Source organism: Ovis canadensis, chromosome 7, assembly GCF_042477335.2.
Source record: "Ovis canadensis isolate MfBH-ARS-UI-01 breed Bighorn chromosome 7, ARS-UI_OviCan_v2, whole genome shotgun sequence".
NCBI classification, from domain to species: Eukaryota; Metazoa; Chordata; class Mammalia; order Artiodactyla; family Bovidae; genus Ovis; species Ovis canadensis.
Genome location: NC_091251.1, coordinates 81,241,097 through 81,253,799, shown reverse-complemented (window position 1 = coordinate 81,253,799; position 12,703 = coordinate 81,241,097). Strand labels below are relative to the sequence as shown.

At 47.0% G+C, this 12,703-nt stretch overlaps 1 protein-coding gene across 1 annotated transcript; it reads right to left on the bottom strand.

Annotated features, from left to right (window-relative positions):
• Window positions 1–224: 224 nt before the first annotated feature.
• Window positions 225–11,503, bottom strand: DACT1 (dishevelled binding antagonist of beta catenin 1). Its single transcript, XM_069596727.1, has 4 exons — window positions 10,681–11,503; window positions 8,378–8,510; window positions 7,139–7,294; window positions 225–3,147 (listed from the first exon to the last, which is right to left on the bottom strand). Exons 1-4 carry the CDS (start codon window positions 11,023–11,025, stop codon window positions 1,367–1,369), a joined length of 2,415 nt encoding a protein of 804 aa, XP_069452828.1. The 5' UTR covers window positions 11,026–11,503; the 3' UTR covers window positions 225–1,366.
• Between the last annotated feature and the right edge of the window lie 1,200 nt (window positions 11,504–12,703).

Below are 12,703 nucleotides of genomic sequence, written 5' to 3'. Positions count from 1 at the left end.
CTATTAAACGTACCTTCAATTTTAAAGCACCTTAACCATTTTCAACAAGTGAATTGCTTGTCCTCATTTGTTTATGTACCATCCGTTCAAATACTCTTAAAATCTGCCTTAATTATTGTAAATATTTCAAATGCTAGAATAGGCCTAATATAAATCCCACAATAATCAGCACAAGATTTATAGGTGTAAACATCTGGTTTTATACCCAAATAACAAACTTAACAGCAGGAAAACAAATTGTTTATTACAGCATATAATGTGTTATATTAAATTTACACAAAGATATATAAAAACACGTACTGTTTATATCATACAGTCATTTAACATCAACAGGAATATCAAAACAAATACTACTCATGCATAAAACATGCATATATTGGTATAAAAAAGCAATTTTACACAATACTGTTTACCAAAAAAATTTCTTTTTAAAAAAAGCCCTTCCAAGACAGGGTCAGTGGTCCAATCTGGACTGGATTGCACTAATATGTTTGGGCTAATGTTTAGATGGCACAATGCTCTGTGAGCAGTTCTGAGCTTGGAGTCGCACCCAAGAGTTATTTCATTAGGAGTGAATTTCTCTGCACCCAATGAAGAAACGTTATAACAAAGGCAAGTCTCCAAGGGAGGAATGGTTGGATCTGCTGTAAATTAGAGAGGAGGGAAAAAGGCATCAATGTTGGGTAAATGGCCCTAAGAAGGGGTTACTGTAACCAGGGCCTAGGCACCAAGGGTGGCAAAGGTTTTAGCGAATCCTTTTAAGGTATTACCAGCCTCCCTACCCAGATCACTTTTCTGGATGTAGGGTGTGGTCTTCAAGTTCTGAGTCCAGTAAACCAAACAGTTCTGAGAAGAAAACAGAATGGGGCTACATCTGAGAAAAGCAGAATATATAAAAAATGACAGAAAACCACGGCTGCCCCTTGTATCTGCTTCACACAACTGTATGTGATATCCCCAACAGGAAAACCCTCATGGCGACGCTGCCCTAAAGAACCAAGGAAGCAAATGCATGTCCTCAAATGCCATCCACCTGACCTCCAGATCAAAAGGTCTCATCCACTTAAAACCTGTGCCTTCACAGATGCTCAGACCATTTCAAAGAAAAATCATCTGATACCACAAAATTCACTCACTGTCACCACCATTAGAAACGCAATATTCACTTCTAACCAGCAAAAAGAACATTCTTTACCTTCCATTAAAGGCACTAGTGTCCATACATGACGAAGATGAGACAAAAATTCACCTCGGTTTTCTCTTAACCAAAGGAAAGCACTCCGGGAAATTATTACACACGAAAAAGGAAGACACCACCGATTGGTGGGGAGCTAGAAAGCCCCACTCTCTACACGGAGGATGTGCCTCAGACGGTCGTCATCAGTTTCAAAGAGCCAGACCGAAAGCGGAGGATCTTCTTCTTGAGGTTGTGTGAGGCCTTAATCTTGACGAAGGTTTTGGTGGGGTTGTGGCGAAGGTCGGGGGCAGGGACCGGCTGCAGGGGGAGCGTCTGCACGAACTGGGACCAAATCAAGCCCCCGCTCTCCTCCGAGTCGCTGGTGCTCGTGCTGTCGCCCACGAAGTCGCCCTCGCTCACGCTGGACTCGCTGTCGCCGAAGCAGTTGGTGGTGTAGTTGCTGCGCTCATCCTCGCTGGTGTCCAGCACGGTGGAGTGGAACAGGGACTCGCACTCGGCCGAGTACTCGGAGTCGCTGGCCGCGTACGCGTAGGGGCTGGCATAAGGCCCGGCCGCGAACAGCCCCGCGGGCTCCCGCCGGCCCCGCCGCGCGCGCCGCAGCGCCTCCTCGTACGACACCTCGGCGGCCGACCTCCACCGCCGCGGGTCGGTGCGCTTGTGCTTGGGCTTGGCCACCACCGCCTCCCGGCCGTGGCCGTGGCCGTGCGCCCGGCTCCCTGCGCGGTGGCCCGCCCCCAGCGGCCGGCTGGGGAGCCCCGCGTCCGGCTGGCCGCCCCCGCCCCGCCGTGCCTTGGCCGGGGCTCGCCGCAGTTTCTTATTTGTATCCGTGTCGTCGGGGAACCGACACTTCTTGCTGGCCGCCCGGGCCTTCTCCCTCACGGCGGGCAGAGCACTTTCCGGCCCGTGGACAGCCGGCGCCCGGTGCTTCACAGCGGAGCCCCTCGGGGCGGCTGCGGGGCGCGCACCCCGGGGAGGCCTGACCCCCGGAGGCGGCGCCAGGACGGCCGGCGCCTTCCCCAGGGGCCCTTCCTCCAGGCTCTGAGAAGAGGAGCCCTCGCTTCTGAAATCCAGGGCCGGCCGCTCTTCCGCCGGGAAAGTTGGGGGCAGCAGGGCTGAGGCGGCGGGAGGGGGCGCCAGAGTGCCTGCCTGCGGGCTGTGTTTCTGTGGCACCTTTTTCAGTGGCTGGACCACTTTGTTCTCTTGCAGCGGTGCGAGGACCCTCCCAGGGCTCTCTTTCGGAGAGGCAGCTGGGTTCTGCCCGCTCTCCTTAGAGGACTCCCCTGTCCCAGCGGGGGGACACCTCGCATGTTCCTGGGAGACAGGCTTGGCGGTTTTGGGCAGATGCTTACCTTGAAGTTCGGTAGCAGTGCCTGGAGAACAGCCTTCAGGCGCGGGCAACCTCTTGCTTTCCAGAGGTTCTGGCTTTGATTCTTTTGACCACTGTTTTGGTGGGGAGAAGGCCCCATTGTCCAAAGAAGGGATGCCTCCGGAGGGCAAAGGCACCTGTTTCGAATTCTTAAGGTTCCCACTGTTGCCCTGTGAGACACCCCCAGTCACTCTGACACAAACACTCCCATTCCTCAGAAGCCCCTTCGTGGGGTCAGCGTTCACACTGGTCCTCGGTTTGTTGGTCCTTACTGGGTGGGTTTTTTTCTGGACTAGGCTCAGAATGTAACCATCCATCTTCTTGCTGGATGAAGGATGGGGAGCAGACCACAAACTGCTTGGAGATGGTAAGTTAGTGTCTGTCTTGACGGTGTCCAGCTCAGATCCCGCACAAACGTCGCTGGCATGGTTACCAAGCCGCTCCTCTTCCCTCAGGGGGTTGCCAGTCAGGCAAAGGAGGAACATTGGGCTCTGCACAGCCACGGCATGAAGTGGACTCGGGTAGCGATACACATCATTCCCATTTTTAGACACCAGATCGCACTGGTACTTGGGATTCACATCTGCAATGACAGCAAGGAAATTAGATTGTGGTGTGGAGAGGGAACAGTCAACTGCCCTTGAGGCCTGGTCTTCACAATGGCCTTCTTTATATTCTAGCTATCCTATGAGATCTGAAAAACATTTAAAGGTACACTCTGAAGAAATGAACTGGTCAGCACCAGCTTGATCAGGCCAGTTTCTATGAAGACAAATTCAGGGGTAGTGAGAGAATAACAAAGAATCAACAAATACAAGACAAGCTACTCTACTATTTCACATACAGTTCATACTACTAGACGAGGAAAAAAAAAAACCAACAAAGGACTTTTTAACAAGATATAACTGAATGAAAAATATTCAGGCATTAAAAATGCTTTCAAACTATTGAATAATATATGGGAAACACTTTAAAGTGGAGTGAAAATCATAATTTTATAATTTTACTAAGACTGGATATAGTCAAAGAAAAAAGTCTGAAATGAAGCATGCAAAGATGCTAATAGTAGCATCTCAAAGTGGTGGGAAAAGTAATGGTACTTTCTTCTTTTTCTATTTTCTAACTTTTCAATAAAAGTATGCTGGAGAAGGAAATGGCAACCCACTCCAGTACTCTTGCCTGGAAAATTCCATGGTCTGAGGAGCCTGGTAGGCTACAGTCCATGGGGTCACAAGGAGTCAGACATGACTGAGCAACTTCACTTTCACATATGTACTGCCTTTATAACTGGAAAAATAAACGTTTTTTGAGCCATTCTTTCTCTGGGCCACTTTCCCTTCTGTGTTCTATTCCTGGTTTCCCTTTAAGTACTTGAGATAAACTATACTTTCATGGGCTTTCTCCTCATTTTGAATATTTTTTTAGACCTAATTCTTAATGACATGTGTTTGAATATAACTGTCAATTAAAAGGTCAGGGAAACTAATTTCAATCAAGATTAAATTTAAATAATAATCACCTTATGTTTTTAATAGTGATACTAAAAAATAAAGCACAATATTTTATAAAGGAATTTTTGATGAGGCTTTAAGATTGAGGAGTAGTACTAATGAATAAAATTTCCACATCTCAAAAACATAGATGCCAAAATACAATGAAATCAAGCTTCCTTGCTTAATTAGATTATTCTGATCTCTTATCCTGGTATATATTATAAATATCAAATCCTCTGAGTGAATTTTAGTTACAGAAGATCAAAGTTTTTGTCCCTATTTAATTTGCTTTCCATTATAATTATCTTTATTCACTCATATACTGAAAACCTACTATGTGCTAAATTCTATGTTAATTGTTTAAAGGAAAGCCCTGTGAATTTCAATGATTATTAGCAGTCTCGGTGGCAGGTCAGTCTAGACCCAGAAATGATACTCATTTGTAAACAAAATTTTATTATAAAATAAATGTGTCATGTCCCCAATTCCACTTCCACTCCCAATAAACAGTTTGTTGTAAGAAGGGGAAATCGCTCTAGCTAATATCTGTGCTCATTCTTCCTCACTACCCCAAGGCCTATCCTTATCTTACTGAAAGCCATATTTACCTACATGACACCTCTCATCCCTATTCCCTCTTTTCTAGAGTTAAGGAACAAGACAGACATCCCAGCCCCCAAAGACCAACCCAACTGTCTCAATTATGAGAAGATGTGACATTTGGGATAGAGGAGTCCGTCCTTAAGGAAAACCTATACCAAAGGACCTTTAATGGGTTTATAAAATTTCCCTCTGAAACCAAATCTGCAGAATGAAAGGCAGCAATTACCAATGAACTTGAGACCCAGACACTCTAAATAACACAGATCTGCACTTCCCCAAATGATTGCTGCTAACAACGCACACTACAGAGACACTAGCTGATTAGCAGCCTCAGTTGTTTGGTGTTATGTTTGCACTGCCTAGACCTCAGAAATTCAGCCTATACCTAAGTGGACAATACATAAAACCAAGGGTATAGTGACCTGTGCCAGAACCTATCGCCTCCTCTAATCTCTGTATTTTCTCTGCTCTTCTGGAGAATCACACTAAATCAGAACTAAGGAAGATGTCCCAAATTTCAGCAACAACTCTGCCATTCAGCAAACCAGGAGCCTCTGACAAAAGGCATGTGAAACCAAATTCCTCCAGTTTGATGAGAAGGGTGAACACAACACTTTCTGAATTCCCTTAGTGTGGTGGAAAAACAAGGATCTGGCAGCTAGTCCTAAGCTTGAACCCTGCCTCTGCCACTTACTCACTATATATAGTATTAAGCAACTTACCAAGCTTAACCTCACCGGGCCTCCATTTTCTGATACATAAGTTTCTGACAACACTTGCACCTTGCAGAACTGTGTGGAGGATTCAAAGCAGAGAAATGTATGCAGAGCATACAGCAGTGTGTGAGACACATAGTGGAAATGGAGAAACTCTTCCAGAACCAACAATGGCATGATTCTCTCTAGACATCACTGCAATAATAGCCCCAAATGGGGGAAATGGTCGAGGGGATCTAACCCCATTCACCTGCTAAAAGAAGAGAGAGCTGAGCTGCCGTCATGCAAGGTATTCTGGAGAACACGGAGGGGCCACTGCCATCAGAAGAGACAAGCAGCTCTTAAGCAGGCTGACAGATGTATTTAACTTGATGTAAGCTTTGGTGGTGGTGGTTTAGTCACTAACCACTAGTCATGTCCGATTCCTATGACCCCATGGACTGTAGCCTGCCAGGCTTCTCTGTCCATGGGATCTCCCAGGCAAGAATACTGGAGTGGGTTGCCATATCCTTCTCCAGGGGATCTTCCTGACCCAGGAATCAAACCTGGGTCTCCTGCATTGCAGGCGGTGTCCTACACTGCAGGAGGATTCTTCACCGACTGAGTTACCAGGGAAGCCTTAACTTTAAATGATGAAGAAGAAAGCAGATCTAAAGTAATCTTGGAAATGCAAACAAGTTAACAGCAATGATTCAGAAACAGAGCTCAAGATCTATAATATTGGGACAAAATTTCTAAAGATAAACTATCTTGCTACCATCAGGATACAAAGCCAGGTAACACCCAAAAAGGACTGGGAATAGTGGTGATCTTGATCTAGACGCAGCTATGGCACTAAAGGCAAAATGCAGATGAAGTTCTCTGCCTTTGTTTTTTATCAGTAGAAGGGGCTGAAGCCAGACAACTTTTAAGGACCTTTGACCCCTTCCAATTAAAAATGTCTATCAATTCTGTAGATGAAGAAGTTGTGGTACTTATACACAATGGAAAATCACTCAGCCATAAAAAGGAACTCATTCGAGTCAGTTCTAGGAAGGTAGATGAACCTGCTGCTGCTAAGTCACTTCAGTCATGTCCAACTCTGTGTGACCCCATAGACGGCAGCCCACCAGGCTCCCCCATCCCTGGGATTCTCCAGGCAAGAACACTGGAGTGGGTTGCCATTTCCTTCTCCAATGCATGAAAAGTGAAAGTGAAGTCGCTCAGTCGTGTCCGACTCTTAGTGACCCCATGGACTGCAGCCTACCATGCTCCTCCATCCATGGGATTTTCCAGGCAAGAGTACTGGAGTAGGGTGCCATTGCCTTCTCCGAGATGAACCTAGAGCCTGTTATATAGTAAAGTAAGTCAGAAAGAGAAAAACAAATATCATATACTAATGCATATATATGGAGTCTAGAAAAATGGTACCAGTGAACCTACTTGCAGGACAGGAATAGAGAAGCAGATATAGAGAACACACTTTGGATACAGCGGGAAGGAAAGGGTGGAACCAATTGAGAGAATAGCATTGAAACATGTATATTACCATATGTAAAACAGATAGCTAACGGGAAATTTCTATATAACACAGGGAGCTCAATGCAGTGCTCTGTGGCAACTTAGGGTGGTGTGCAGTGGGAGTAGGTTCAAGAGAGAGGGGACATATGTATGTTTGTGCAGGATTGAAATTGTTGTATGACAGAAGCCAAGACAATGCTGTAAAGCAATTATCCTCCAATTGAAAATCAATTTTTTAAATGTCAGTTCTAAAAAGTCTTACCTGCAGATTTGGGGCAACCATCTGAGATAGTCAAGGTTGCCTCCAAGGGGCTGCAGAAGCAGGTGCTGGAATGACAACTGGATAAACACTCACTGAAGACCGAGTTCGAGGAATTGGACAGGGATCCTGAAGCCCCATCACTCAGTTCATAAAACCCTAAAAATCAAAACATCATTTAAGGTTAAGATCATGTCAAGCAAAGACACACATTTGTGCTTAAAAGGAAAAGGAGTAATCATGTACAAAAGAGAGAAAAGAGAGAATATGGAGGGAGGGATAGCAATTTTGGTTCATGAGATACAGTGTCTTGACTTTAGGGTTTCGTTTCCAGCAATCCTCAGAATAAAGCAAAGAGCCCATAACTACAAGTACGTTTCAAAGTTGAGAGTACTCTCACTCTCAAACTGACCTTCCTCCTTGACCCCACCTTTAAAGATGGGCAAGGAAAGAGACTTCAGATCTGTCAGAGTGTCAACTTTTTCACAAACATTTCAGAAAAAATAACCTGAAGAGAAAAACAAATCTATGTAAGGAGCCAAATGGTTTAAAAGGAAAAAAGAAAACTTTTGAAGTGGTCTCAGGAAGTTGAAGTGTGACTAATTTTCTAGCCCTGTTCTGACTTTCTCAAGTTTCAAAGGAGGATCACGCTTCCAGAAATTTGCATAGAAGCTTTTATTTTTAGACTCAGGGGACTTCAGTCAGATGAGTCTCATTATTAAAAATTGTGTTGTCTAATAAACTCATCTATGAAACAGAAATAGACTCACAGACATAAAAGAACAGACTTGTGGTTGCTGGGGAATGGTGGGCAGGGATAGATTGGGAGTCTGGCATTGGCTGATACAAATCATTACATAGAAAATGGATGGCAGTTTTCTCCCAATTAAAAATCAATTAAAAGAAAATGGATAAACAACAAGATCCTACTGTACACTACAGGAAACTATATCCTGTGATAAACCATAATAGATAAGAATATATATACAAATAACTGAATCACTTGTTGTACAGCAGAAATTAACACAATGCTGTAAATCAACTATATTTCAATAAATTTATTGCCTGATTTTGTTTCCCTGTCATGCAACTGAATAACAGACTTTTCTTGTTTTGTTTTGCTGTAGACTCTCTGAACCAGAAACAAACTCCATTGTCCTTTGCAGGTCTGAGAATGCAAAGCACAGGTGGCTGAGATAGAACTCATGGCAGCAGAATTTCTCCTCGTGCCCCCACACTCACCTGAGCTGGGGCGGCTGTCTGTCTCCAGGCGCTCTTCAGATGTCTTTTCCACATCCAGCCTCAAGTCACTTATCTGCTTGTCGAGTTCCTGCAACTGGTTCAACAAACCAGCGTCTCTTCTCCTCAAACAATTCTGATGAGGAAGAAACAGAGAAAGGAAAAAAAAAAAAAAAAAGTTGGCTCTAAGTATTCAAATTACCATCTAAAGAGTTCCCTAAATTTTCCAAAACCAAAACTTTACTGGATGACCTGAAGTAAAGAAAAACTTCAAGAATATGTCCTGTTTAATTCCACTTTCTCACATTTTGCAGTGATATAAAGTTTCTTCATAAAAACAAGACTTGCTTTTTGTTTCAGCTAATCTATATACAAACTTACTTTTTATAGGTAGGGATATGAAAAACCCACTGAGATTTTTTTTTTAAAAAAAACCTCTGTGTACAGCCAATTTATTACAAAACAGTACTTCACAGTAGACTCTTTAATTTGAAGTCAGAGTGTAACAGATTTCCTACACTACACTATAATCTTTCTTAGGTGAGATTTTCTGGCCAAATGTCCTGCAGAGTTTTGATTTCTATTAGTCACTTTGTGGGGTTTAATCAGTCTTAGGGCCTTTGAAAGTGAGAAACTAATACTAATAGCCAGTGCCAAGCATAATGTGAGCTGGCAGAATCCAAAACCCTCAAGGGAAGGTCCATCAAGATTTGAACTCAACTCGGGTTTCCAAAGGTGACAGACTGTAGTGCTAAGTCACACCGCCACCTAGTGCTTCCTATTGCTGGGAAGGAAAAAAAAAAAAAAAAAGAAAACTCAAAGGCATCTGGTTCAAATCACAAATGCCAAGTCTACAAATGAAAATAGTACCACAAACACTGACTGGACGGGAATTCTCCTGACATGCTGTCTTGCTCCTCTCCAGGGAACAACAGGAATGTGCCACTCACAATTGTGAGATTCATGAAGACAAGAAGGTGCTATTGTATAAGACAATGCACAGAATGTCAATGACCAGGCACAACCAGCAACAATTGACTCAAATCAGTCTGCTACCAAAAACCACAGCAAAATGCCAAACCTGAGGTATTGCACAAACCACTGCTTCCACACAGCCTTACAGAACAGATGCATATGAGTGTCTCTTCCTCCTGTCTGTCCTTGAACTTAAAAAGCTTGGACACATAACATGCTTGTTGTTAGAACGAGTTTCTTCAGGAAAAAATGAACCCAACAAGTAAAATCACTTTGATGCTCAAAAAGAGAGACAAATTATCTGAAGAAAAGATAATACAAGAAAACCCTTGACAACCACAAGGCATCACTCTGTTAGCAGGAGAGACATTATCTAGTATGTGTCTAGTTTCAGATAGTATCACATGGTCAGATAAGGATTTTTTTTTTTTCTGTTTTCAAAACTAAATTTTTGAGGTCATGGAAACAAAGCTGCCGCCATTTCTCTGAGGGTGGGTCAAAGCGTTTCATCAATACATTAAGCGTCAAAGTTCTTTTTCTTCCTCGTTAATGAAGACGGCAGAGAATGTCTGAGATGCTGACACAAATCCAATAAGATAAATGCTCCCTGAGAGGAGGTTTTCCCTTCCGCCCACCTCCACCTCAAGTCACAACGAGCAGTACGTATGAGAGGAGGGGGCACTTTCTCCAGCCAAATTTCCATCATGTGCATCTGTTTTAGCCGCCTTATACAAAGGGCTTCTATCTGAAATTAAGCAGCAGAGTAGGCAAAAGCTGGCAGGCTGGAGGGGGGGAGCCCAGGGAGGGGGCAGGCAGGGCTCCCCGCGGCCGCTTCCGTGTAATAGTAAAATTAGGCACTGGACAGTCAATCGCGCCCCAAAAGTCCCCTCCTCGGCTTTTGTCCCCTCTCGGCGGGAGGACCTGAAGCCAAGAAGCCCTCCAAAGAAATGCTATTTTAAAGGAGGCTTTGCAAACCTTCGGGGAGAGGGCAGGCATTCGTCTAACTAGAGCGATTGGAGGTTCCGACCACAAGACTCCAAGAATCCCGAAGGCAGGGCTAGAAGAGAGAGCGGCCACCCTCGCCCGGGCAGTCCGCGCGGGGTCTCCGGCCTCTCACCTGACACAAAGCGGGCACACGCCGGGATCGCGTGGGCGTCGGCAACCCACGCGCCCCCGGGGACCCGCAGGAACCCAGATCAGGGAAGGGCCGGGCGGGGGTCCCGGGAAGCCAGAGGGTTGCTCCTAGCTAGAGGCACCCACCACGGACCACCTGCCCGACCCCCGGCCCGTCTGCAGGGACAACCGTGCCCCTACCTCCGGGCACGACCTACCAATTGCTTCCGCAGCAGCAAGATGTTCTCCTCCAAGAACTTCTCCTCCAGGCGGTTGCGCTGCGCCGCCTCCCCCGGCAGCTCCCCAGCGCGGGCTGCAGCGGCCCCCGCGCCCCCCGTGCCGCGCAGGGCGCCCCGGACCAGCAGCTCCTGGCGCTGGCGCAGGTACTCCAGCTCCGCCAGCCCGGCCAGCGTGGCCTCCTGCCGCTCGCGGGTGCGCTGCCGCTCCGTGTCCGCCTCGCCCTTCTCCCGCCAGCGCCCCTCAGGCTCCGCCGTGCGCTGCTCTCCCCGGGCCGGCGCCGGCGGCTCCTGCTCCTTAGCCGTCCCAGTCGGACTCGGCTTCATGGCCCCCAACCCGGCCGCTCGCACCCGTCCCCGCAGCCGGGCCGCCCGGGAGGAGGAGCGGGCGCTAGGGCTGCGGCCTCGGGCTCATGCCTCCCGGTGGCAGGGCGCGGCGGCGGGGGCGGGGACCCGGAGCGCTCAGGACCCGCGCGCGGCCCCAGGCTGCAGCCGTCCGGGCCCCGGGCGGCGCCGTCCGCTGTCGCCGCGCGTCCCTCGCCGCGGCCCCGCAGCTGATAACGCCCTGCCCGGCGCTACGTCACGCGCGGCGGCCAGGCGAACCCCCTCCCCGCGTCGGCCCCTCGGCTGCGAGGCCCGCTCCCCCTCGGCTTCCCCCTCTAGTGTCAGGGGCGCCGCTCGCGCTCGGCGCCGGCCTCCTGCTCGCCCGGCCCTCCCCGCTCCTCCCTCTCTCCTCCCCCGCTCTTCCCCGCGGGCCTCCTCGTCCCCTTTTCGGGTTTACGGCACCCAGTTTTTGCCTCGCTTCTTATTGGTTCTTTACAATCGCACAAAGCCAGGGGCGAGCACCCCGAGCCCCAGCATCCTGTTACAGCCGGCTTCGCTGGCAGGGTCCGCCAAGGGACGCAGCAGTTGGGCTCCCCAGAGAACTTTCTGAAACTCGACCGAGTTGCAGCCCACCATGTTAACCCTTTCCCCACACGTCCACTGTTCGCATCCACTCAGGCTGGTTTAGGTTTCTTCCACCTTACCAAGTAAGGTACTGCGAGTGTATTCAAAGACTTTTTCTTGGAGTTGGCTTTTGTGACTCCAAGTTGTAAAGGCAAGCTCTACAAGGCACAGTGCAGCGTTGTCCGAAAACTGTTGAACTCTTGGTTTTGTTGCTGTTTGTTTTAATCTTTTCATGGAAGGCGTTTAAAATTAGGCAGGAGGATGTCGCTGTACAGCCAGCGGTTGCATCAATTCTACAAGCTCCGGGCTTAGGGGGTGCGCGTGCGCGTGCGCGCTTTGGGTTTTTTTGTTAAGAGTTTTTTATTGTTGTTATTTAGTCTGCAAGCACAGGAGCTCTGAAACCGGATTGCCTGAATTTGAATCCCCTTTCCTGCCAAGACTAGCTGCGCAGGCAAGTAACTTCACCTCTCTGTGCCTCCGTAAATGGAACTACTAACAAGGTGCCTGTTGTAAGAATTATAATAATATACAGTATATAACATATATATATGGTCTGTTTACAATGGCGCAGGCACAGAGAGAGTAAAGGTTATGTGAGTTAAGTTGTATCTTTCTTTTCTTCCTCCAGAAGGACTTAACAAACTTTTCCCCTGCGGTTGCATTTGTAATATTGTCATCTATGCTTGGGACACTGGTCTCAGGGCATTTCAGTGAGATGGGGTCTGGAAATGCCTCTCACCAGCTTGTCCATGGAAAAGTACCATATCTGTTTTAAAAGCAGTACATCCAAGAGCCTCAGAAATTGAATTCAGCCAGTTGCAGTTTGCTGAAGTTCAGGCACAATGTTGTATGCATTCTCTATCATTATTTAAGACTTAGACCTTTCTTAAGCTTCTTACCCCTGTTAAGAATTCCTTTCTCCCCTCTGTGTAGGCCAACCTTCTTCCCTCCAAGATCAGTTCACTTCTCTCCTCTGAATTCCAGTCAACTGCATGAATTTGATTCTTACCAAATGCTCTTTGCATGGTTATTTATCTGGGTATGCACACACATAACT

Coding starts and splice junctions, on each gene's coding strand:
- DACT1 (XM_069596727.1), bottom strand. CDS start 11,025: ATGAAGCCGAGTCCGACTGGGACGGCTAAGGAGCAGGAGCCGCCGGCG. Junction 8,511..10,680: donor TGCTGCTGCGGAAGCAATTG/GTAGGTCGTGCC, acceptor CTTCCTCATCAG/AATTGTTTGAGGAGAAGAGA. Junction 7,295..8,377: donor AGACAGCCGCCCCAGCTCAG/GTGAGTGTGGGG, acceptor TTTGATTTTTAG/GGTTTTATGAACTGAGTGAT.